Consider the following 27,594-nt stretch of genomic DNA (forward strand, 5'->3'; position numbering starts at 1 on the left):
TGGAAACTAGACCTCCCAAGGAACTTATCTAGATGTGTTTTGAGAACTTTGAACCCCCAAGTGTTTCACTAAAGTTTATAGCGCAAAGCCGTGAAAATAAAAATTTTTTTTTTTTTTCACAAAAATGATTTTTTAGCCCCCAGTTTTGTATTTTCACAAGGGTAACAGGATAAATTAGACCCCAAAAGTTGTTGTCCAATTTGTCCTGAGTACGCTGATACCCCATATGTGGGGGGGAACCACTGTTTGGGCGCATGACAGAGCTCGGAAGGGAAGGAGCGCCATTTGGAATGCAGCCTTAAATGGATTGGTCTGCAGGCGTCACGTTGCATTTGCAGAGCCCCTGATGTACCCAAACAGTACAAACCCCCCACAAGTGACCCCATATTGGAAACTAGACCTCCCAAGGAACTTATCTAGATGTGTTGTGAGAACTTTGAACCCCCAAGTGTTTCACTACAGTTTATAATGCAGAGCCGTGAAAATAAAACATCTTTTTTTTCCCACAAAAATTATTTTTAGCCCCCCAAATTTTTATTTTCCTAAGGATAACAAGAGAACTTGGACGCCAGAAGTTGTTGTTCAATTTGTCCCGAGTACGCTGATAACACATATGTTGGGGTAAACCCCTTTTTGGGCGCACGGGAGAGCTCGGAAGGGAAGGAGCACTGTTTTACTTTTTCAACGCAGAATTGGCTGGAATTGAGATTGGACGCCATGTCGCGCTTGGAGAGCCCCTGATGTGCCTGGACAGTGGAAACCCCCCAATTCTACCTGAAACCCTAACCCAAACACACCCCTAACCCTAATCCCAACGGTAACCCTAACCACACCCCTAGCCCTGACACACCCATAATTCTAATCCCAACCCTAATCCAAACGTAAATGTAATCCAAACCCTAACCCTAACTTTAGCCCCAACCCTAACTTTAGCCCCAACCCTAACTTTAGCCCCAACCCTAACTTTACCTCCAACCCTAGCCCTAACCCTAACCCTACCCCTAACCCTAACCCTAAACGTGACTGAAATACGTGGCACTGAAATACGTGGCACTGAAATACGTGGCACTGAAATACGTGGCACTGAAATATGTGATACGTGGCACTTAAATACGTGGCACTGAAACACGTGGCACTGAAATACGTGATACGTGGCACTGAAATACGTGGCACTGAAATACGTGGCACTGAAATACGTGCAACTGAAATACGTGGTACTAAAATATGTGGCACTGAAATACGTGATACGTGGCACTGAAATACGTGGCACTGAAACACGTGGCACTGAAATACGTGATACGTGGCACTGAAATACATGGCACTGAAATACGTGGCACTGAAATACGTGGCACTGAAATACGTGGCACTGAAATACGTGGCACTAAAATACGTGATACGTGGCACTGAAATACGTGGCACTGAAACACGTGGCACTGAAATACGTGGCACTAAAATACGTGCAACTGAAATACGTGGTACTAAAATATGTGGCACTGAAATACGTGATACGTGGCACTGAAATACATGGCACTGAAATACGTGGCACTGAAATACGTGGCACTGAAATACGTGGCACTAAAATACGTGATACGTGGCACTGAAATACGTGGCACTGAAATACGTGGCACTGAAATACGTGGCACTAAAATACGTGATACGTGGCACTGAAATACGTGGCACTGAAACACGTGGCACTGAAATACGTGATACGTGGCACTGAAATACATGGCACTGAAATACGTGGCACTGAAATACGTGGCACTGAAATACGTGGCACTGAAATATGTGGCACTATGACTGTCAGAAAATGTTCATTAAACGGTTAGGGGTGAGGTTAGGGGTAGAGTTAGGGTTAGGGTTTGGATCCCTTTATCACCTTGATGGTGGTGGGTGGCTTTTCAGTGTGTTTTCTGTTTTTTTCGATAAAAATGCATGCGTTTTTAACGCAAACAAACGCATGTGCTTAAAAACGCAAGAAAATACTGCAGGTTGTATTTCTGAAAATGAACGCATGCAGAAAAAAACCGCATGCGTTTGAAAACGCGACCAAACGCGTACAAAAAAACCGCATGCGTTTTCAATGTTAAATATAGGGAAAAAACGCATGCGTTTTTTTGTGCAAAAAACGCTGCAGACAAAAACGGAAGTGTGAAACCAGCGACGCTTTTTATAGCAAAAAAGTTTTTGCGTCTCCACATTTTGAGACCTATAATTTTTCCACATTTGCTCCACAGAGTCATGTGAGGTCTTGTTTTTTGCGGGACGAGTTGACGTTTTTATTGGTAACATTTTCGGACACGTGACCGTTTTTGATCGCTTTTTATTCCGATTTTTGTGAGGCAGAATGACCAAAAACCTGCTATTCATGAATTTCTTTTGGGAGAGGCGTTTATACCGTTCCGGGTTTGGTAAAATTGATAAAGCAGTTTTATTCGTCGGGTCAGTACGATTACAGCGATATCTCATTTATATCATTTTTTTTATGTTTTGGCGCTTTTATACGATAAAAACTATTTTATAGAAAAAATAATTATTTTGGTATCGCTTTATTCTCAGGACTATAACTTTTTTATTTTTTTGCTGATGATGCTGTATGGCGGCTTGTTTTTTGCGGGACAAGATGACGTTTTCAGCGGTACCATGGATATTTATATCAGTCTTTTTGATCACGTGTTATTCCACTTTTTGTTCGGCGGTATGGTAATAAAGCGTTGTTTTTTGCCTCGTTTTTTTTTTTTTTTTCTTACGGTGTTTACTGAAGGGGTTAACTAGTGTGGCAGTTTTATAGGTTGGGTCGTTACGGACGTGGCGATACTAAATATGTGTACTTTTATTGTTTTTTTTTTTTAATTTAGATAAAGAAATGTATTTATGGGAATAATATTTTTTTTTTTTTTCATTATTTTGGAATATTTTTTTTTATTTTTTTTTACACATTTGGAAATTTTTTTTTTAACTTTTTTACTTTGCCCCAGGGGGGGACAATACAGATCGGTGATCTGCCAGTTTGCATAGCACTCTGACAGATCACCGATCTGCGAGAAGTGCAGGCTGCTTCACAGTGCCTGCTCTGAGCAGGCGTCTGTGAAGCCACCTCCCTCCCTGCAGGACCCGGATCCGCGGCCATCTTGGATCCGGGTCTGGAGCAGGCAGGGAGGGAGGTAAGACCCTCGCAGCAACGCGATCACATCGCGTTGCTGCGGGGGGCTCAGGGAAGCCCGCAGGGAGCCCTCTCCCTGCGCGATGCTTCCCTGCATCGCCGGCACATCGCGATCATGTTTGATCGCGGTGTGCCGGGGGTTAATGTGCCGGGGGCGGTCCGTGACCGCTCCTGGCACATAGTGCCGGATGTCAGCTGCGATATGCAGCCGACACCCGGCCGCGATCGGCCGCGCTCCCCCCGTGAGCGCGGCCGATCGGCTATGACGTACTATCCCGTCGGCGGTCATACGGGCCCACCCCACCTCGACGGGATAGTACGTCAAATGTCGGGAAGGGGTTAATATTTTTTTTTTTTTTTTTTTACTTTTTACTTACTTCAATAGTCCCCATGGGAAACTAGAAGCTGTGATCATCCGATTGCTTGTGCTACACAGAGAAGGGCTTCAGCCCTGGTATATTTAGCAGAAATTCTCACTTGCTATGAGCACCTACTGCTGGACGGCGCTCATAGCTATCTGGCTACGACTACCACAGGGGTTTCCTGCAGATCCTGGGTTGGCAACCTGCGGTCATGTGACTCGGGTGCCGGTAGGCGGAGTTAATGACGAGCTTCCGGCGTGCTCAAGTTAAATGCTGCTATAAGAGTTTGACAGTGGCATTTAACATGCTATTAGCTGTGGGTAGATCGCGATTCTATTGGTGGCTGTTAGGGGCACATGACAGCTGATCAGATCAGCTGTCATGTGCCGGAAAAGGTGTGGGCTCATCAGGGGGAGGCATCTAATGTTAGATAGATGAGTCATTGGGCATTAAGGGATTAATGCTGTAAAAACAAAATTACAAAAAATTGAAGAATTGAGAATTTTTTCATTTATTTAAAACACACTTAAAACTGCAACTTGGTCCACTAAAAACAATTGAGCCTTCATACAGCTATTTTGATAGAAACATTTTTAAAAAAGTTATGGGAGAATAGGCGGAATAAAATGATGGTGCAAAAATGGAAAATTGTCCCGTCAGCAAAGGGTTACAGTTTAATTTCTGTTCTTTCATTGAAGTAATTGGTAATATCTTTAAAAGGGAAATTTTCACAATGGCATCATCGGCAGTGCCTTTAGCTCCTTTCTCATGATAGCCTGGTGTAAAGAGGACTTTTTTAAAATTCAGCACTGTGCTTGGAGGTATGATCATCTTCCTTCCTAGATCTGGCCATAGGGAGGATAAGTAATTATTCATGCACAATGTTACATATTTCCCTTCAAACAGCAATTGTGAAATATAAAAGAACATCATAGTATCCTATTACGGAAGAAGTTATACTGACCAGTATCTTTTTCATATGTTATTTTTCATTGTGACGGTTAGTGACGTAAAGACATAATATAAATATATATGAAACTGTAAAGAAGACAGCTAAGTGCTTGTACTTGAATGAAAGCTTGAGTATAATCCAATTATACGCAAGAGAGAATTTTATAAAGATATATCTTGCGATGAACACTTAATACACATTTTAAATAAAATAAATGTTACCATTAAAATTAGAAAAAGAAGATATCACACCATTTGTTGGAAAGTCATTTGGTTACACTATACTTGTAAAATCAAAGTTCTGTGGTTTGAGGTGTCAGAGAAAAGCCAAAGGACAGGTCCAGGGAAATGTTAAAATAGATATTGTCATTTATTGCCTATCTGATGGTAAATGCAATTTGTAACTAAATTGTAATGTACTTATAAATCCAAAATCAGTACTTGTTTCCCTTCAGTGTAACTAAACTAAACTATTAATGTGTCACATATCTTGTGGTGTAGTATTATTTGCTAAGACTGAAAATTTAAACACTTTGTGATTAACATTGTCTATAGACATTGTATATACAGAGCCTGGTGTGGGCAGGAACAGCTTTCTGACCCTTGTTGCTGCTCTCAGATGAGTTAGCAAAAACCTGCTGACAGGTTCTCAGGTTCTCTTTAGGCCACAATAATTTTCCAAAACCAGGAGTGCACCAATCAGAGGAAAAGTATAATATCAACATATGCACAATTTTTCCATTTTTCAACCACTTCTGGTTTTTGCTCGCAAATACTGATGTAAAATACTGACCAAATACTGAACTTATGAATGTGGCCTGAAGTTATACACAGACATACCATGCTTTCAATCAGAGAAACTGTAGGACAAAGCGTCTGCTTTATCTGTGCATTCGGGGAAACATCAAGCAAAAGAAGTCCGGATGTGAGTTTTTGTTGTGCTGTCCATGGTCGGGTAACAAATTAACTGTGGGCGCAACAGACCCACCAGAGTTCAGATACAAGGCCACATTAGAGTAGTTGTGATAAACGAGTTTGGAGAATCAATGTACTACACACACAGTAGTGTCCAGCATATGTTTCCGCTTTAATGAAATGCGGGTGGAGGGTTCATACAAAATGGGCTTTATGCCAATAATCAAGCAACCATTTTTCATATATCCTATTATAGAATTTCCAATTAATAAAGGAGGGAGGGGTTCTCATCTCTTGATTGCAGTAAGGGCAATGACAGATTATTTTTCATTTTGAAATCCCAGTCTGTGTTAAACAAATAAGTGATTTTAAAGGACAGTATGCAATTTTTAAATGGGTTTATAGTTTTTATTGTGCTGGCTTGCCTGCTGTAAACCCATCACAAGTCCATATCTGCCTCTCTGCCTAGGATCCTCTCCGTGATGACAAGCTGCAGCAGTGATGTCACTACTGCAGTCTATGTGACCACTGTAACCAGTGGCATTGTAGTCGTCACAAGACAGCTGAGCCAAGTGATTGTCTGCAGCAAGTCACATGCTGTAATAGTGACATTAGCACTACAGCCTGTCAGCTTAGACAATAAGTAGCAGCAGAGACAATGCTAGTTTGGCAGTGAGCATATTTTTAGAGTGGGCAAATCATGGGAATAAACAAAATCTCGGAAAACCATTTTTATTTCCTCCATGCAGGTGCAGGAAAATTTCAGCACTTACACCAGTTTCACCTAAAGATTATAGCAGATGGTTGTGAGCTCTGGTAAGGGACCCAACACTTTGTGATCAGCTTATTGACAAGGAACCCTTCTAAAAATGAGGTTTTGTTTAAAAAGGACAAGCTATTCTAAGTTGTTTCTTAGTTAAATATAATAATTCTTTCCAACTTCAAGATATACCATATTTTTCGGACTATAAGACGCACCGGACCATAAGACGCACCCCAAATTTGGGGTGAAAATTGCAGAAAAAAAGATTTTTTATAAGATGGGGGTCCATCTTATTTTCTGAATTTAAGATCTCTTACCTGAGGGCAGGCAGTGGCAGAGCAGGGTCACAGGAGGCATGGTGGTGGCAGAGGTGAGGTGATGCTGAGGTGCGGTGGGCAGAACGGCGTGCACCTGAGCAGGGTCCCATCCTGCTTAGGTGGGCGACGCCATGGTCTGGTGTCCATGGGGAGGTTGCGGCAGTGCTGTGGCGGCGGCCGATGTGCGGTCACTTCCTCAGGTGGCGGCGGCCAGGGTCCCTTCCACATTTGAGGTGATGCCATGGCAGTATTAAAAGAGAGTAGCAGAGCTGGGTGAGTCACGGTTTTCCCGGTGGTGGCGGGCTTACCGGCATTGTGGCAGCGACAGAGGTGCGGGGATGATGTGGTGCGGTGACCCGTATGGCATGAGCAGGGTCCCGTCCACATTTGAGGTGAATCCGCGGCCCGGTATTGAAGGAGAGCAGCAGAGCTGGGTGAGTTTTCCCGGTGGTGGCGGCCATCTTTCTGGGGCCGCGCGTGCGCAGATTCAGTACTCTGCTTCCAGGGTTTCAGGAAAATGGCCGCGGGAGGCTGCGCGTGCACAGATGGAGATCGCGGCGGCCATTTTCCTGAAGCCCAGATCTCAATCTGCGAACTCGGCTTCAGGAAAATGGCCGCCGCGATCTCCATCTGCGCACGCGCGGCCTCGCACGGCCATTTTCCTGAAGCCCCAGGAAGCAGAAAACTCAATCTGCGCACGCACGGCCTCAGGAAGATGGCCGCCGCCACCGGGAAAACCGTAACTCACCCAGCTCTGCTGCTCTCCTTCAATACCGGGCCGTGGATTCACCTCAAAAGTGGATGGGACCCTGCTCACGCCATACCGGTCACCGCACCACATCATCCCCGCACCTCTGTCGCCGCCACAATGCCGGTAAGCCTATGTTCCAACTATAAGACACACACCCCATTTTCCTCACAATTTTTTTGAGGAAAAAGTGCGTCTTATAGTCGGAAAAATACGGTAGGTTTCAAATAAGCTTCAAATGGAGTTTGTTGTTTATTGTTTAGCTCCTTTATTAAAGGGAATCTGTCAGCAGGTTTTTGCTACCTCATCTGAAAGCAGCATGGAATAGACAAAGAGATACTGACGTCAATGATGTATCACTTAGTTTACTGGGTGCAGCATTTATGACACAGAGTTTTTAGATTTAGTCATACAGCAGAGCTGAAAATGCTAACCCCGCCCACACCATACACATACGCCATACACCCGCCACATAGGCTATAGATTGTGAGGTGTTCATCACAGGAGAGGAGGGAGTCATACTGGCAAGCATACACTGCTTCTGTAGTCTGAACAATGATAATCACCAGGTGATTAAACCTTCAGTGTCAGTAAACAACAGCACACAGCTTGACCTGTGACACATCGTTGAATTCTGTGTTTTAACCCCTACTTCATGCTGTCCTCAGATCACATAGTAAAAACCCGCCAACAGATTCCCTTTAAAAGTCAGTTGTCCTTAAGGGTACATTATTATGTCAGTATACCAGCCCCCCAGACCATCTACTGGTACTAGGGTGGTTCAGTTTGACCATGCTTGTAGTGTGCAAAATTATTTCTCGCTAGACAGTGGAGAATATGAATTACCGTATTTTCCGGCGTATAAGACGACTTTTTAACCCCCGAAAATCTTCTTAAAAGTCGGGGGTCGTCTTATACGCCGGGAATCGTCGTGTACGCCGGTGTATATGGTGGGTGGGGAGGGGGAGTGATCCTGATGACGAGGGGGCGTCTCACAGGAAAGTGAGTAATCCCCATTACCTTATCCTAGCGGTGCAGCGTGGGGGTGTCAGTGCTGGGAGCGGCGGCGGCTGATGTGTTCTGGTGCGGCGGCTCCTCTTCTGTGTGGGGCCTCTGTGCTGTGAGGTGGCGGCGGCGGCGGCAGCGGCGTATCTTTATCCAGTTGGGGCTCCTCCGGCATCTCCTTAGCCCTGGAGGCCCCGCCGCAACTCCATCGGTGCAATGTGGTGGCCTCCGGGAAAATGGCCGCTGCTCAGATTCAGATCTCGTGTCCCGAGATTTCGGGACGAGATCTGAATCTGAGCAGCGGCCATTTTCCCGGAGGCCACCGCATCGCACCTATTGAGCTGCCTCCGGGAAAATGGCCGCTGCATTGCACCGATGGAGTTGCGGCGGGGCCTCCAGGGCTAAGGAGATGCCGGAGGAGCCCCAACTGGATAAAGATATGCCGCCGCCACCGCCACCTCACAGCACAGAGGCCCCACACAGAAGAGGAGCCGCCGCACCAGAGCACAGCAGCCGCCGCACCAGAGCACAGCAGCCGCCGCACCAGAGCACAGCAGCCGCCGCCGCCACTCCCAGCACTGAGACCCCCACGCTGCACCGCTACGATAAGGTAATGGGGGATACTCACTTTCCTGTGAGACGCCCCCTCGGCATCAGGATCACTCCCCCCCCCCCAAAAGGCACATATTCACCGGCCCTATAAGACGACATAGGGTGTATAAGAAGACCCCCGACTTTTAAGAAGATTTTATATTTTAACTGGTAAAGTTGGGGGGTCGTCTTATACGCCCAGTCGTCTTATACGCCGGAAAATACGGTACATTGGACTCTGAAGATGAATATCACAATTTAAAAAAGCTACTATATTATCAATTTTCTCCAACACTTACTACATGCTGGCACTTTTAATAACTTGTTTATGCAGAAAGCATATTTTGCAGAATATATAAAAGTGATACCAATGTACAGGAATGATTTACATTACAACATAATAGAAAAGACACAGAATACTGCATAAATATAATTTATATCCTATTGCTAGATTACTCCAGATCAATATAAGTTATGGACACAGAGACATTCTTGGAATCCTTAAGCCGTGAACTCTATCAGAGCTGATTCATCTCCGTTTAACTGTTATTAGCCTTCTCAAACCAGTAAAATGAACAGTTAAATGTCTAATTATTTTGCTGTTTGCTTGTATTGGATTTTAGTTCTATCTCACTGTGCCTGGTCTTATTGATTTTCTGTGTTTGAGCATGACCTGTAGATTCGATGTACTTAGTAGTGTAGCCATGCAATAACTCATTTTTAAGGAATATTACAAGCGAAAACATATCTTTACAAAAACTACATAACTAAAAATGCTTAAATACAAAAAAGTCATGTACTTTATATTAATGAAATTACACGTCCGAAAATATAGATGTATGGATACATAGAAGAGAAAGCAATACATTCAAATAGATAGGCTCACAAAATATAATAAATATATCCAGTGATGTGTTTATCTGATTATATATTTACTGTATGTTAGAAATTAAATTTTAATTTACATTTTGAATATAGCAGCTACTATCACCTCACTTTTTTCAATATCAGAATAAACAAATCTGATGCATTATATCTAAATTGTGTTTTAACACTTGTGATATTTATTTTTTTTCACTCAGAAATTGAGAAAGGTGGATGCGGAGATCCAGGAATTCCTGTTTATGGTAAAAGAAATGGCAGCAGCTTCGTGCATGGAGACATACTAACATTTGAGTGTCTGTCTGCTTTTGAACTTGTTGGAGAAAAAACAATCACATGTCAACAAAATAATCAGTGGTCTGGAAATAAGCCCGGTTGCGTTTGTAAGTGGATTTAAAGTATTTGTAAAAAAATGTATGAGAAAACAATGCTATTATTTAAAATACACAATTATATAAAATAATATAAGCAAAATCTCTATCTATCTATCTTTCTAACTATCTATCTATCTATCTATCTATCTATCTATCTATCTAAGAATGTAAATTGGAACAGCACACAATTATACTTGTATGTGCACAGGCCTTCTTAGCAGTTCATCCAATACTTGCCCAAGTCCATAACAGGGAAAAGGAAGGCAGCACTCCAATAACTAGAGAATAAGGTTTGAGAAAAACTCAGTGTGAGCCAAAATGTCGCCACGCCATGTCGGTCTGAATAAATTCATATGTTTATTTCAAGTTGTAGGAGTGCTGCCTTCCTTTTCCCATGTTATCTATCTATCTGGGGTAACTATGATTCAGAGAAAGGTCAGGAATCATCCCAGAACTACAAGTGAGGACCTGGTCAATGAACTGACAAGCACTGGGACCACAGTCTAAAACAGTACCATTAGTAACACACTATGCCATCATGGATTAAAATCCTGCAAGGCAGCAAGGTCCCCCTGCTCACTCCAGCAAATGTCCAGGCCAATTTGAAGTTCGCCAATGACAATCTGGATGATCCAGATGAGGCATAGGAAAAGGTCATGTGGTCAGATGAGACCAAAATAGAACATTTTGGTATCAACTCCAATCGCAGGGTTTGGAGGAAGAAGGATGAGTACAACCTCAAGAACACCCTCCCAACCGTGAAGCATGGTGGAGAAAACATCATTCTTTGGGTGTGTTTTTCTGCAAAGGGTACAGGGTGACTGTACCATATTGAAGAGAGAATGGACGGGGTTATGTATCTCGAGATTTTGCCCAACAACCTCCTTCCCTCTGTAAGAACATTGAAGATGGGTCGCAGATGGGTCTTCCAGGATGAAAATGACAAGAAACACACAGACATGGCAACTAAGGAGTTGCTCCATAAGAAGCATTTCAAGGTCTTGGGTGGCCTAGCCAGTCTCAAGACTCGAACCCAATAAAAAACATTTGGAGAGAGCTGAAACTCAATGATGCCCAGCAACAGCTCCAAAAACATGAAAAATCTGGAGGAGATCTGTATGGAGGAGTGTGCCAAAATCAATGCTGGAGTGTGTGCAAACTTCGTCAGGAGCTTAAGGAAACGCCAGATCTCTGTAATTGAAAAAAGGTTGCCGTACTAAATATTAAAGGGAACCTATCACTAGTGTTGAGCATTCCGATACCGCAAGTATCGGGTATCGGCCGATATTTGCTGTATCGGAATTCCGATACCGAGATCCGATACTTTTGTGATATCGGGAATCGGTATCGGGATCGATATTAATGTGTAAAATAAAGAATAAAAATAAAAAATATTGATATACTCACCTCTCCGACGCAGCCCGGACCTTACCGATGTAACCGGCAGCTTCCGTTCCTAAGAATGAGCGCTTGAAAGACCTTAGATGACGTCGCAGCCTGTGATTGGTCACGTGAGCGGTCACATGACCACCACGCGACCAATCACAGGCCGCGACGTCATCTAAGGTCTTTCAAGCGCTCATTCTTAGGAATGGAAGCTGCCAGTTACAGCGGTAAGGTCCAGGCTGCGTCGGAGAGGTGAGTATATCAATATTTTTTATTTTTATTCTTTATTTTACACATTAATATGGATCCCAGGGCCTGAAGGAGAGTTTCCTCTCCTTCAGACCCTGGGAACCATACAGGATACCTTCCGATACTTGGTGTCCCATTGACTTGTATTGGTATCGGGCATCGGTATCGGCGATATCCGATACTTTTCGGGTATTGGCCGATACTATCCGATACCGATACTTTCAAGTATGGGACGGTATCGCTCAACACTACCTATCACCCCCAAAATCGAAGGTGAGCTAAGCCCACCAGCCTCAGGTGCTTATCTACAGCGTTCTGTAATGCTGTAGATAAGCCCCCGATATATCCTGAAAGATGAGAAAAAGAGGTTAGATTATACTCACCTGGGTGGGCGGTCCGATCTGAAGGGCGTCGCGGTCCGGTCCGGGGCCTCCCATCTTCTTACGATGACATCCTCTTCTTGTCTTCATGCTGCTGCTCTTGCGCAGGTGTACTTTGTCTGCCCTGCTGATAGCAGAGCAAAGTACTGCAGTGCACAGGCACCGGGCCTCTCTGACCTTTCCCGGCGCCTGCGCACTGCAGTACTTTGCTCTGCCATCAACAAGGCAGACAAAGTATGCCTGCACCGGAGCCACAGCGTGAAGACAAGAGGACATCATCGTAAGAAGATGGGAGGCCCCGGACCAGACCGCGACACTCATTGGACTGGACCGCAGCGGGACCGCCCCTGGGTGAGTATAATCTAACCTCTTTTTCTCATCTTTCAGGATACATCAGAGGCTTATCTACAGCATTACAGAATTCTGTAGATAAGCCCCTGATGCTGTGGGCTTAGCTCACCTTCGATTTTGGGGGTGACAGGTTCCCTTTAAGTTCTGTTTTTCTATTGTATGAAATATAATTTTATTTTCTGGATTTTTTTAAGATTCTGCCATTCAAAGTTGAAGTTAAAATTACAGGCCTCTCCACTCTTTGTGGTGGGAAAACTTGCAAAATCGTCAGTGTAGCAAATACTTATTTTCTACACTGTTTACATACAGTGTATACATTACCGTTCAAAAGTTTAGGGTCACTTAGAATTTTTCTTATTTTTGAAAGAAACGCACAGTTTTTTCCAATAAAGTTAACATTAAATGATTCAGAAATACACTCTATAAATTGTTAATATGGTAAATGACTATTCTAGCTGTAAACATCTGGTTTGCAATGCAATATCTTCATAGGTGTATAGAGGCCCATTTCCAAAACCTTCACTCCAGTGTTCTTATTGTACTTTGTGTTTACTAACTGTGTAAGAAGGCTATTGGATGGTTAGAATACACTTGAAAACCCTTGTTAGCACAATTGAAAACAGTTTGGCTGATTAGAGAACCTATAAACTTGACCTTCCTTTGAGCTAGTTGAGAATACGGAGCATTACATTTGTTAGTTCCATTAAACTCTCAAAATGGCCATAAAAAATAACCTTCATATGAAGCTCGACAGTCTATTCTTGTTCTTAGAAATGAAAATTATTCAATGCGAGAAATTGCCAAGAAACTAAAGATTTCCTTCAATGGCGTGTACTACTCCCTTCAGAGGAGAGCACAAACAGGCTCTAACCAGAGTAGAAAGAGAAATGGGAGGCCCCACTGCACAACTGAGCAATAAGACAAGTACATTAGAGTCTGTAGTTTGAGAAATCTCACAGGTTCTCAACTGGCAGCTTCATAAAATAGTACAAGCAAAACGCCAGTGTCAACTTCTACAGTGAAGAGGCGATTCCGGGATGCTGGCCTTCAGGGCAGAGTGGCAAAGAAAAAGTCATATCTGAGACTGGCTAATAAAAGGAAAAGATTAATATGGTCAAAAGAACACAGACATTGGACAGAGGAAGATTGGAAAAAAGTGTTATGGACAGACAAATCCAAGTTTGAGGTGTTGGAATCACACGGAAGAATATTTGTGAGACGCAGAACAACTTAAAAGATGCTGGAAGAGTGCCTGATGCCATCTGTCAAGCATGGTGGAGGTAATTTGATGGTCTGGGGTTGCTTTGGTGCTGGCAAAGTGGGAGGTTTGTACAGGGTAAAGGGGATTTTGAATAAGGAAGGCTATCATTCCTTGTTATAACCTGTGGACAGCACTTGATTAGAGTCAACTTCATCCTACATCAGGACAATGACCAAAAGCACACTTCCAAATTATGCAAGAACTATGTAGGGAAGAAGCAGGCAGCTGGTATTCTATCTGTAATGGAGTGCAAAAAGTGCTCATCAAGCCAAACCAACTTGTGGGAGGGACTTCTGGATGCATGGGTTGAAATTTCTCCAGATTACCTCAGCAAATTAACTGCTAGAATGCCAAAGGTCTGCAATGCTGTAATTGCTGCAAAGGGAGCATTCTTTGCCAAAAGCACAGTTTGAAGGAGAAAATTATTATTTCAAATAAAAATGTTTTTTTTCTACCCTTGTCAGTGTCTGGACTAGATTTTCAATTTATTTAGCAACTCATTTGATTAATGAAAGTATGAGTTTTCATGAAAAACACAAAATTGTCTTGGTGACCATAAACTTTTGAACAGTAGTATATCTCTCTCTCTCTCTCTCTCTCTCTCTATCATGAGGTAAAGTGTATAAACAATTATGTATTTTTGGTGCTGGGCTCTATTGCAAGGTTGGTTTGATGCTTAAAATTATATGGAATGTAAGATGCATTTAAAACATAGAACCTTAAAAAGGAATCTGTCTGCAGGTTCTTGTTATTTAATCTGAGAACATCATAATATAGGAGAGGAGACCATGATCCCAATGATGTGTCACTTTCTAGGCAATCAGCATTTTATCAGCAAAAGATCAACACATTGGACTACAGCTCATGGGCAGATCAGTCAGACTAATCTGTGTATCCCACCCCCATTGCTGAGTAGCAGCTTGTTCACAAAGCACAGTGTACACAGGAAGCTGCCAGTCAGGGGTGTGGTTGGGTAAGGTTAGACACTGTTCAACTCTTAGCTCTGCTGCATCTCCATCAGAGAACACAGGATTTCTATGAGCAAGTAACTCAGTAAGTCATACATACCTGGAATCAGGCTTTTTTTCCTTATGTCATGGTACTATCAGATTACTTAGCAAAAACCTGCTGACAGATTCCCTGTAAGTGCAGTTTCATTATATATCTTATACAATATTTTATTTGCTGAATTTGTTTTTCTTTTCTCCTTCTAATACCATGTTTTTAACCCTCTACCCTAGTTTCATGCTTCTTCAACTTTACCACACCTTCTGGGATCATCCTTTCACCAAACTACCCTGATGAGTATGGAAACAACATGAACTGTGTGTGGCTAATAATATCTGAGCCAGGGAGCAGGATTCATCTGATCTTTAATGACTTTGATGTGGAGCCACAGTTTGATTATGTTGCTGTAAAGGATGAGGGAATTGCAGATTTACCTGCTCTTGGAACATTTTCTGGGAATGAAGTACCTTCTCAGATTGCAAGCAACAGTCATATTGTGCGCTTAGAATTTCAGTCTGATCATTCAACAACAGGGAGAGGCTTCAATATAACCTATACCAGTAAGTATTTGCTTTCTCTGATCTTTAGAATTGTATATGTATGCATATATTTCCTCAAAGCCATTCTCCATTTCCAAAAAATAGCATTGCTAGAATATGAAATACATTCTTGTCAGAGAAGGTCCTCTCAGCTGTTCTCCTGCCCACTAACACTCACGACTCTCTGCCGCAGTGCATAACTGATTTCAAGTAGTGAAACTTTTCGGCTGCACTCACTGCTTATGGCTAAAAACTGCAGCTTGACTGAGTGGCTGTACTATTTAAACTCCTTCATTAGGAATCATTTCATTTGCAGGGAAACATCTGTTTGGCCTGCAAAATTGCACGACCATTAGCAACAACCGTGCTGGTCCAGGGGTAAAACAGCTGTTTTTCTGTGAAATTAAAAGGAACTTGTCATTAAGATTCCCGATAATATTGCTGCTAACACAATATCCGCCTTTGAAGTAGAATCATAATGGCTTGTTTATTGTGCCTCTGCATCTTGGCAGACCTCTAAAAACGATCTTTATTCAGTGCTCACTTGCATGATACTCAGTGTCGAGAAGTCCAATGGACCGGTGCTGACGAAGCGGGTGCCTGTAGCAAGCCAGCTAACTCAACCCCTCTGTGTTTGATGGGCTAGGCTCGTGAGTTTACAGCAGGTGCTAAGATTGCACAGATACACAAAGAACATATATATATTTGTATAAGGCTGGAGACATGTCGCTATCCAACGCTACATTAAAGTCAGCAGTGGCTTACTCCATATAGCAGCATACATATGAATACCAAGGTATTCACTAGACCACTTACTTAAATAGTAAAATAAAATTAAAAAAAATTTAGGTACAGTTTAAAAACATATATCATACAACAAGTGCCCATATACGAATCATTTAAAGAGGAAGGATTAAGAAGAGATAGACAGTGGTAAGTCCAAATCCTCAGGGTTAGTGATAGTAGTCCATTATGTATTCAAAGATGGCTGTCACACATTTATACAGATAAACAGTCGACCCCCATAAGACAGGTAAAGCCATATAAGTGAAATTAATCAAATACTATACCTCACCCATAGTGTGATTAATGCACCATCAAGACCACCACAGCCACCCCGACTAGTGTTTCGCACATGTGCTTTATCAAGGGAAGTATGTCAAAAAACTTCTCTTGCAAGTCTTGTATACCTAATATTACTCACATATGGGCCAATTAAATGGTGCATACAAAGCCGTCCAAAGGGTCACAGGTGAATCTTGTTTCGGCACTCATTTCCAGCGCATGTCATGATTTGTCTGTATGTGATCATCAGATCACTTGACGCTGAGTATCATACAGGAGAGCAGGGAATAGATAAAATGTTTTAGGTCTGATATAATCCTCATTAGGAAGGACATAATGTATTAGCAGCAGTTTAATAATGGAAAACCTAGTGATAGGTTACTTTTACGTAATTCTTGAATAGGAAGTTCAAAGTCATTAGTGGCACAAGCGCATTTCCCAAACTTGCAAACATTTAAAAAAAGAGAGAGTGAGACTACAAGTATTGGAGTCACCGTATTTATCTAGCATTTTGTTCCTTTCATTTTTAGATTTATTGCGGCTATGGTACTTAGACCCCCTCCACAAAGAGAAAGTGATTGTTTATCCTAGGATATTGTGGTGACAACTTTCCTTAAAATTCTCAACAACTTAGCTCTAAAATGGCTTCCTTGACTGAAAAAAAAATGTCTCTATAAACAGCTACTCAAAAATGGCTCTTCACTTAAAACACATTATTGTTGCACACAAGTTCAAAAAATTTAACAAATATAAGCGTATTTAGTATAATAATTTTCCTATCACCCATAGAAAAAAGGCATTTTGTCTTTTTAATCAAAAATAAAACAATGTGAAAAAATTGCTGTAATAAGTTATCAATAGTGTGTATTATTATAATAATATGTAAGCCGGAAAAAAACACACAATTATGTATCAAATGAAGCGGATATTATAAAACTTAACCTTTAATAGGTATAATATTTAAAACTCGTTTCACAAAAAATAGACAAAAGATAAAAAATGGGGGGTTGGGACCACAGTGTTGACAAGTGCCCTATGACCATCAACATGCACAAGGATAAAATGGTAATGGTAAGGTACTGGCAGGATATAAAGTCCTATGATTCAATCTGACCTTAATAGTCAAAAAATTAGGTATATATGTGGGATTAATTCTATTAATATCCAGATAGATCTCCAATATGTATAGATTGATCTTAGCGATATCTCCTTTATAGGAGCTACTCATATATCTAATTGTTGTGAATTTGGATTCTGGGCTCCCCCGGTGGCCGCTTGTGGAATTGGACTTGTCATCCTCTTTCCTGTTTCACCTGTTTCCATCAGTAGTGGGTGTTGCTATTTAAGCTCATTTCTCTGGTGGTTTCTTGCCGGTCAACAATGTTATCTGATGCCTCTCAGTGCTTGTTCCTGCTTCTGACAACTACTAGATAAGTTGGACTTTTGTCCATGTTTCGTTTTGCCTATTTGTTCCAGTTCACAGCTGAAGTTTTGTTACTGTGTCTGGAAAGCTCTCGTAGATCAGGGATTGCTACTCTGGTGTTATGAGTTAATGCCAGAGTTTAAGGTAATCTCTGGATGGTGTTTTGTTAGTGTTTTTCTGCTGACCATGAAAGTATACTTTCTGTCTTCTGCTATCTAGTAAGCGGACCTCAAATTTGCTAAGACTATTTTCCTGCTGCGTTTGTTGTTTCATCTGAACTCACCGTCATTATATGTGGGGGGCTACTGTCTTCTTTGGAATATTTCTCTAGAGGTGAGCCAGGTCTTATATTTCCCTCTGCTAGCTATTTAGGTCTTAGGCCAGAGCTGGGCATCTAGCAATAAATAGGAAATGCTACCTGGCTATTTCTAGTTGCGTGGCAGGCTTAGTTCATGGTCAGTATAGTTCCATCTTCCGAGAGCTTGTCCCTCTATAGGCTTGCTATGATCTCTGCCTGCAGAGATCATGATAGTTTGACCGGCCCATAAAGTGTTAAAGACCCAGGTTGAGAAAGGAGAGTTATAAGAAGTCTGCTGGAATTTTTTTTTTTTTTTTTTTTTTCCCTCCAGTTTGCCTTGCTGCAGTCTTTTTTCTCTCTCTCCTCCTAATCTCTGTATGGCTCTGTGTGCACCTGACAATAATGGATCTTCAGAGTGTAACTGCGGGTTTGAATAATCTCATCATGAAAGTACAAAATTTACAAGATTTTGTGGTACATGCTCCAGTATCTGAGCCGAGAATTCCTTTGCCGGAGTTCTTCACAGGGAATAGAGCTAGCTTCCAGAATTTCCGAAATAATTGTAAGCTTTATTTGTCCCTGAAGTCTCGTTCTGCTGGAGACCCTGCTCTGCAGGTTAGGATTGTGATTTCCTTGCTCAGGGGTGACCCTCAAGATTGGGCCTTCTCATTGCCAGCAGGGGATCCTGCGTTGCGCGATGTGGATGCGTTTTTTCTGGCCTTGGGCTTGCTTTATGAGGAACCTCATTTGGAACTTCAGGCAGAAAAAACTTTGATGGCACTATCTCAGGGGCAAGACGAAGCTGAGGTTTACTGCCAAAAATTCCGTAAATGGTCTGTGCTTACTCAGTGGAATGAGTGCGCCTTGGCGGCAACTTTCAGAGAAGGTCTCTCTGATGCCGTTAAGGATGTTATGGTGGGGTTCCCTGTGCCTGCAGGTCTGAATGAGTCCATGACAATGGCTATTCAGATTGATAGGCGTCTGCGGGAGCGCAAACCGGTGCACCATCTGGCGGTGTCTATGGAAAAGACGCCAGAAAGTATGCAGTGTGATAGAATTCTGTCCAGGAGCGAGCGACAGAATTTTAGACGGAAGAATGGATTGTGCTTCTATTGTGGGGATTCTACTCATGTTATATCAGCATGCTCTAGGCGTACAAAGAAGCTTGATAAGTCTGTTTCCATTGGCACCATTCAGTCTAAGTTTATTTTGTCTGTAACCCTGATTTGCTCTTTGTCATCCATTGCCACGGACGCCTATGTTGACTCTGGCGCCGCTCTGAGTCTTATGGATTGGTCCTTTGCCAATCGTTGTGGTTTTGATTTAGAGCCTTTGGAGACTCTTATTCCTCTGAAGGGGATTGACTCCACCCCATTGGCTAATAATAAACCACAATACTGGACACAAGTAACCATGCGTATCAATCCGGATCACCAGGAGATTATTCGTTTCCTGGTGCTGTATAATTTACATGACGATTTGGTACTGGGATTGCCATGGTTGCAGTCTCACAATCCAGTCTTGGACTGGAGAGCAATGTCTGTGTTGAGCTGGGGATGTAAGGGTATTCATGGGGACTTACCTTTGGTTTCTATTTCGTCGTCCATTCCCTCTGAAGTCCCTGAGTTCCTCTCTGATTACCAAGACGTCTTTGATGAACCCAAGCTTGGGTCGTTACCTCCGCACCGTGAGTGCGATTGTGCCATAGATTTGATACCGGGTTGCAAATATCCAAAGGGTCGTTTGTTTAATCTGTCTGTGCCGGAACATGCTGCTATGCGGGAATATATAAAGGAGTCTTTGGAAAAGGGACATATTCGTCCATCTTCTTCTCCCTTGGGAGCTGGGTTTTTCTTTGTCTCAAAAAAGGACGGCTCTTTGAGGCCATGTATTGATTATCGGCTTCTGAATAAGATCACTGTTAAGTACCAATACCCATTGCCATTGCTTACTGATTTGTTTGCTCGTATAGAGGGTGCTAAGTGGTTCTCTAAAATTGATCTTCGTGGGGCGTATAATTTGGTGCGGATCAGGCAGGGGGATGAGTGGAAGACCGCGTTTAATACGCCCGAGGGCCACTTTGAGTATTTGGTCATGCCTTTTGGTCTTTCTAATGCCCCTTCAGTTTTCCAGTCTTTTATGCATGATACTTTCCGCGATTTTCTGGATAAATTTATGATAATATATCTGGATGATATTCTGATTTTTTCTGATGACTGGGACTCTCATGTCCAGCAGGTCAGGAGAGTTTTTCAGGTTCTGCGGTCTAATTCTTTATGTGTGAAGGGGTCTAAGTGCGTTTTTGGGGTCCAGAAAATTTCCTTTTTGGGGTATATTTTTTCTCCCTCTTCCATTGAGATGGATCCCGTCAAGGTGCAAGCTATTTGTGACTGGACTCAGCCCTCCTCTCTTAAGGGTCTTCAGAGATTTTTGGGCTTTGCCAACTTTTACCGCCGATTTATTGCTGGTTTTTCGGATGTCGTTAAACCACTGACTGATTTGACCAGACATGGCGCTGATGTTGCTAATTGGTCCCCTCATGCTGTAGAGGCCTTTCAGGAGCTTAAGCACCGTTTTGCCTCTGCCCCTGTGTTACGTCAGCCTGATGTGAATCTGCCTTTTCAGGTTGAGGTTGACGCTTCGGAGATCGGAGCTGGGGCAGTGTTGTCGCAGAAAGGTTCCGACTGCTCCGTCATTAGGCCTTGTGCCTTCTTTTCTCGCAAATTTTCGCCCGCAGAGCGGAATTATGATGTTGGGAATAGGGAGCTTTTGGCCATGAAGTGGGCGTTTGAGGAGTGGCGCCATTGGCTAGAGGGGGCTAAGCATCAGGTGGTGGTATTGACTGACCACAAAAATTTGATTTATCTTGAGACTGCCAGGCGCCTGAATCCTAGACAGGCGCGCTGGTCTTTATTTTTTTCTCGCTTTAATTTTGTGGTGTCATACCTACCGGGTTCTAAGAATGTTAAGGCAGATGCCCTTTCTAGGAGTTTTGACCCGGACTCTCCTGGTAATGCTGAACCCACAGGTATCCTCAGGGAGGGAGTAATTTTGTCGGCCGTTTCTCCTGATCTGCGGCGGTCCTTGCAAGAGTTTCAGGCGGATAGACCGGATCGTTGTCCGCCTGATAGACTGTTTGTTCCGGATGATTGGACCAGTAGAGTCATCTCTGAGGTACATTCTTCTGCATTGGCAGGTCATCCCGGAATTTTTGGTACCAGGGATTTGGTGGCAAGATCCTTCTGGTGGCCTTCCCTGTCACGAGATGTGCGAGTCTTTGTGCAGTCATGTGACATTTGTGCTCGGGCCAAGTCTTGTAGTTCTCGGGCTAGCGGACTGCTGTTGCCCTTGCCTATTCCTAAGAGGCCTTGGACACACATCTCGATGGATTTTATTTCGGATCTGCCTGTTTCCCAGAAGATGTCTGTCATCTGGGTGGTCTGTGACCGTTTCTCTAAAATGGTCCATTTGGTTCCTCTGCCCAAGTTGCCTTCTTCTTCTGAGTTGGTTCCTCTGTTTTTTCAGAATGTTGTCCGATTGCACGGTATTCCTGAGAATATTGTTTCTGACAGAGGTACCCAATTTGTGTCTAGATTTTGGCGGGCATTCTGTGCTAGGATGGGCATAGATTTGTCTTTTTCATCTGCTTTTCACCCTCAGACTAATGGCCAGACCGAGCGGACTAATCAGACCCTGGAGACATATCTGAGGTGTTTTGTCTCTGCTGACCAGGATGATTGGGTTGCTTTTTTGCCATTGGCAGAGTTCGCCCTCAATAATCGGGCCAGCTCTTCCACCTTGGTGTCCCCGTTTTTCTGTAATTCGGGGTTTCACCCTCGATTTTCCTCCGGTCAGGTGGAATCCTCGGATTGTCCTGGAGTGGATGCGGTGGTGGAGAGATTGCATCACATCTGGGGGCAGGTTATGGACAATTTGAAGTTGTCCCAGGAGAAGACTCAGCGTTTTGCCAACCGTCATCGTCGTGTTGGTTCTCGGCTTTGTGTTGGAGATTTGGTGTGGTTGTCTTCTCGTTTTGTCCCTATGAGGGTCTCTTCTCCTAAGTTTAAACCTCGGTTCATCGGCCCTTATAGAATATTGGAGATTCTTAATCCTGTTTCTTTCCGTTTGGACCTCCCTGCGTCCTTTTCCATTCATAACGTTTTTCATCGGTCGTTATTGCGCAGGTATGAGGTACCTGTTGTACCTTCAGTTGAGCCTCCTGCTCCGGTGTTGGTTGAGGGTGAGTTGGAGTACGTTGTGGAGAAAATTTTGGACTCTCGTGTTTCCAGACGGAGACTCCAGTATCTGGTCAACTGGAAGGGTTACGGCCAGGAGGATAATTCTTGGGTCAATGCATCTGATGTTCATGCTTCTGATCTTGTTCGTGCCTTCCATAGGGCTCATCCTGGTCGCCCTGGTGGATCTGGTGAGGGTTCGGTGCCCCCTCCTTGAGGGGGGGGTACTGTTGTGAATTTGGATTCTGGGCTCCCCCGGTGGCCGCTTGTGGAATTGGACTTGTCATCCTCTTTCCTGTTTCACCTGTTTCCATCAGTAGTGGGTGTTGCTATTTAAGCTCATTTCTCTGGTGGTTTCTTGCCGGTCAACAATGTTATCTGATGCCTCTCAGTGCTTGTTCCTGCTTCTGACAACTACTAGATAAGTTGGACTTTTGTCCATGTTTCGTTTTGCCTATTTGTTCCAGTTCACAGCTGAAGTTTTGTTACTGTGTCTGGAAAGCTCTCGTAGATCAGGGATTGCTACTCTGGTGTTATGAGTTAATGCCAGAGTTTAAGGTAATCTCTGGATGGTGTTTTGTTAGTGTTTTTCTGCTGACCATGAAAGTATACTTTCTGTCTTCTGCTATCTAGTAAGCGGACCTCAAATTTGCTAAGACTATTTTCCTGCTGCGTTTGTTGTTTCATCTGAACTCACCGTCATTATATGTGGGGGGCTACTGTCTTCTTTGGAATATTTCTCTAGAGGTGAGCCAGGTCTTATATTTCCCTCTGCTAGCTATTTAGGTCTTAGGCCAGAGCTGGGCATCTAGCAATAAATAGGAAATGCTACCTGGCTATTTCTAGTTGCGTGGCAGGCTTAGTTCATGGTCAGTATAGTTCCATCTTCCGAGAGCTTGTCCCTCTATAGGCTTGCTATGATCTCTGCCTGCAGAGATCATGACATCTAATATAGCGTCACAGATGATATATATCACCACTTTGCCCAATATTATAACATAAACTGCTCCAGATACTATACAAAAAATAGTCAAATATAGTGGAAAATTCTGGATTTGAATGTAATGTATGCCTCTGAATCACTTCAAATATCCACAAATCCACCATATCAAATCCACCAAACACCTACTACAACATATACATAATTGACCTGTCAGTAAAAAAGGTGCAGCATCATGACTCAAGAATTTTAACACTAGGACTATCAGACTGGTCACCCCCCCTCCCCCCAGAACTACCCGATGGAGTCATTTTGACTCTTGGCTTGTTTTTGTTTATTTTTAGAGTTTCTTGCTCCTGGTATTGTTGTAACTTTAATTTATAGAATGTATAGTATGTATATAGAATGTATAGAATGCAAAATAGCAACAATATTTGCAGGCTTTAACGCAGTTCTTCTAGCCATATGAGCAATTATAAAAACTGCAGGCCGTATTCTACACAAATTATGTAGTCCACTCGAGAGTTCAATGACGGATGTCCTGTATATGTCCTGTGTATGTCAAGCATATTTGCTAAAATGCTAATTATTCTAAGTCAAAACCAACATTTGTTCTTAACATACAAGTAAATGAAAACTAAAAGAAATAATAACATTCAGCGACAAAGACATGCATAATATAGTAGGGAGTCAAAATGACTCCCTTTGGTAATTAAAGGTAAATTTTGAAAAAAAGGTACTCTTTTATTCCAAAATTATAAAATTAGTTATTGTCACAAAATCTTTTTTCACATCCTAAATGAGTAAAAGTCATCAAGTCTCAAGCCGGAATTCGGAAAAATGTAGTCACAGAATAGAAATAAAAATTGCAAGGAGTCAAAATGACTCCATCAGTAGTTCTAGTGTTAAACCAGTGTATAACACCAAATGGTTATGGGATCATTAACCCTCATGTAGAAAATGAGCACCCTATGCAACCATTATTATTGTTTAGGTCATCGACGATTTCACACATCAATTATATGTATCATGGATACTGGCAAACAATGAACAGTATCCCTACAAATGAGAAGTCAAAAAGGTTTGATCTCACCCAATTCATCAAAGGGACGCCAATCTCTCTGATTTATCTGTCAAAAGGAGAGATGGTGAACAAGCCCCAGTCACGATTTGCATCTCCCAACGCGTGTCATCCTCTGCGGAATCATCAAGGGAGTGTATTGTGTGTATTGTGTGTATTATTATTGAGTGATATCATATAAATCAATGCATCTACAGGTTACTGACAAGGATTTGTTCCTACATTTAAAAAAATATATATATATAAATAATGCATTCATCTATTTTCACAGCCTTTGGTCAAAATGAGTGTCACGATCCAGGGATCCCAATAAATGGAAAAAGGTTTGGCGACAGATTTCTTCTTGGAAGCTCTGTTACTTTTCATTGTGATGAAGGCTTCATTAAAACACAAGGGTCTGAGTCCATCACTTGTATTATCCAAGATGGCAATGTTGTGTGGAGCTCTAATGTTCCAAGATGTGAAGGTAATATTTTACTACCATACCTATGTGTTTGTTCAATGTTTTATTTAAAAACAGCCTTTTCTTCTATTATGAAGCTTTAGATTTGATTTTGCTCAAAACACAAAAAGTACACAAAACATGTTACATAGAGAAACTTTGATGGTCTCGAAAAAGCAAATGTTGTTGCATAGATAGCAATTTATTCATACAATTTCATGATGAATAACTGAAAAATGGCACAACACCAATTTCTAATGTTGCAGCATTTTTATTAGGAAGGTGCTTTCTAATACCAACCCTACATCAAAGCAACTGACATGTTATCTTCAAATAAAGAATCATTAACTTCACCATTTGTATTCTTTAGCCCCATGTGGTGGACACTTAACAGCTTCAAGTGGAATTATCCTTCCTCCAGGCTGGCCTGGGTACTACAAGGATTCATTAAATTGTGAATGGATAATTGAAGCAGACACTGGACATTCAGTTAAAATTACTTTTGAAAGGTAAGAAATGTATTCCTTGAGTTTATTGTCTAGTCATCTCATTACACACATCAAAGGTTATATAGTCAAGGCTATTGAAGAATAAGTAATATAGCAGCATTGTTGAGTTCTCAAGGTAATTCTTTTTTTAACAGGATCTCTACTGCTTTGTCTTTTTTTACTTTTGACACTGTCTTTTTTTTAGTTTGTCCTTAAAGAGGCCAGTCACTAGGTCAAAAATATCCAGGTTTTTTTCTTATTTTATTCCCGCTGCTTCCTTGACTATTTCATGCTTTATTTTCGAATCCATAGTACTGATCTAGAAATTTGGGCCTCTTTATTTGAGGCTAATATTTATGGCCTTTGCCAAGGAGGCGTTACTCACAGGATTGACTATGCGTGCGTCTTCAGACTGCTCTATATTATTTCTGTGTGATATCTCTCCATATATCGGGAACCACATACTGGATTTTAAAAAAATGCATAACAGAATGCGCAAGTGAACAGTGGGGGAAAAAATGAAAGCAAAAACTAGCCACTTTTGACCTGGTGAAGGGATATATTCACATGATGTCTTCTTCAGTTGGATTCTGCCTAGAAACCTTTTGAAAAATGCGCCTGAAAAGTGCTTCATAATGTGAACATAGTGTGCAGCAATTTAAAAATGTAAAAAAAAAAATAGTAAAAAAAAAAAATGACACTTCCGTTTTTGTAAGGAATCTCTACACTTAGAAAGCATAGAGTAAAACATGACAGCAATGTTTGAGAAAAAGGCCAGGGTAGCTGCTTCAGAAAGTGACTTCACCTTAAAGGTGGCTTCACCTGAAAAGTGCACATACCTCAGGGATGTTTGCACACATCAATTGTTTGCTACATTTTTGTTGCATTTTTCCATGCAGTTTAGTCACAAAACGGAAGGATTTCCTATTATCAGCAAAATGAATGAGATTCCTCATGCGTTGCTTACTTTTTCCTTACAGCCTTGAAGCAAATTCAAATCTGCAGCTTCTCAATACTTTTAGCGTTTTCGCAGTGTTATTGACCTATTCTAATGAATAGAGAAAAAAAATAGCAAATGCTATAAAATACATCAAATACTCATATTTCATGCAACGTTTTTCCTGCTAACACTTCAGTATTTCCAGCAAAAATGTCTGCATCAAATACTTAACATCTGCAGCCCTGCTTTATGTAGCACAAACGATCAGATGATCACAGCTGGTCTCCCATGGAGACTATTGAGGCAATTAAAAAGTTAAAAAAGTTTTTAAAATATAAAAAAAAATATATAAAAGATCAAATCAGTCCCCATTTACCCCATTCAAACTGAAACAATAAAAAAATCAAATATACATATATTTGGCATCGCAGCGTTCAGAATCGCCCGATCTATCAATATATAAAAATAATTAATCCAATTGGTAAACGGCGCAGGGAGATAAAAAATCGAAATACCTAGACATAGTTGGTGTCTGTGAACTCGTAATGACCTGCCATATTGGCAGGTCAATTTTAGCATTTAGTGATCATGATAAAAAAATCCAACAAACAATTGTGGAATTGCATTTCTTTTGCAATTTCACCGCGTTTGGATTTTTTTCCCATTTTCATTTACACAATATGGTAAAATCAATGGTGCTATTGAAAAGCTCAACTCGTTCCGCAAAAAACAAGCCCTCACATGGACTAATTGAAAAATAAAAAGTTATGGCTGTGGGAAGAAGGGGAGCAAAAAATGGAAATGCAAAAATGGAAATACCCCTGGTCCTTAAGGGGTTAATGGATGATGATGATATGTTTTTTCCTGAAATTTTGTGCCATTTTTTCTCCACACATACCTTTGATCATTGTAGCCAGAGTTCTATTTTAACTTCATCTGTCCACAGGACTTGTTTGCAGGAGAGGTTTTCTTCTGTTTATTGTTCCATGAAGACCATATTTGTGCAGGTGTCATTGAACAGTAGAACAATGTACAACAACTGCAAAGTCTGCTAATCTTTTAAGAACTTTTTTTGCAGTCAAGAGGTTTTTTTTATTTGCCTTTCTGGCAAACTTACAAGCAGTTCTCACTGTAAATTTTCTTGGTATTCAAGACCATATCTTGACCTCCATTTTTCCTGATAACTGTCACTTTTTAATTACATTTTGAACCCAGGAAAGGGGAACGTATACCCTTCTCCTACTTTGTGGGCCTCCACCATTCTTATTTACAGAGTGCTAGGCAGCTTCTTAGAAGAAGCAATGGAGGCTGTTTTTTGACACAAGGTTAGGCTGGGTGTTTATAAAGCTGGGATATTTGCATCATCTGGCCTTTCCTAACAATGATAGTGAACAAGCCATAACCCTAACAGGCTAATTATGGTCTGAAACCTTGGTCAAA

General features: G+C 41.9%; 1 protein-coding gene across 2 annotated transcripts in view; it reads left to right on the top strand.

Moving 5' to 3' along the window:
• The window catches only part of CSMD1 (CUB and Sushi multiple domains 1), a 2,858,343-nt gene that overhangs the window by 2,005,713 nt on the left and 825,036 nt on the right, over positions 1 to 27,594 (top strand). For both annotated transcript variants that reach the window (XM_077290057.1, XM_077290056.1), the window contains exons 13-16: positions 9,895 to 10,077; positions 14,937 to 15,263; positions 24,556 to 24,750; positions 25,097 to 25,235. In XM_077290057.1, the coding sequence (XP_077146172.1) occupies positions 9,895 to 10,077; positions 14,937 to 15,263; positions 24,556 to 24,750; positions 25,097 to 25,235 (844 nt within the window). The remainder of the gene's footprint in view (positions 1 to 9,894; positions 10,078 to 14,936; positions 15,264 to 24,555; positions 24,751 to 25,096; positions 25,236 to 27,594) is intronic.

The sequence above is a fragment of the Ranitomeya variabilis genome, chromosome 2 (genome assembly GCF_051348905.1).
Source record: "Ranitomeya variabilis isolate aRanVar5 chromosome 2, aRanVar5.hap1, whole genome shotgun sequence".
NCBI lineage: Eukaryota > Metazoa > Chordata > Amphibia > Anura > Dendrobatidae > Ranitomeya > Ranitomeya variabilis.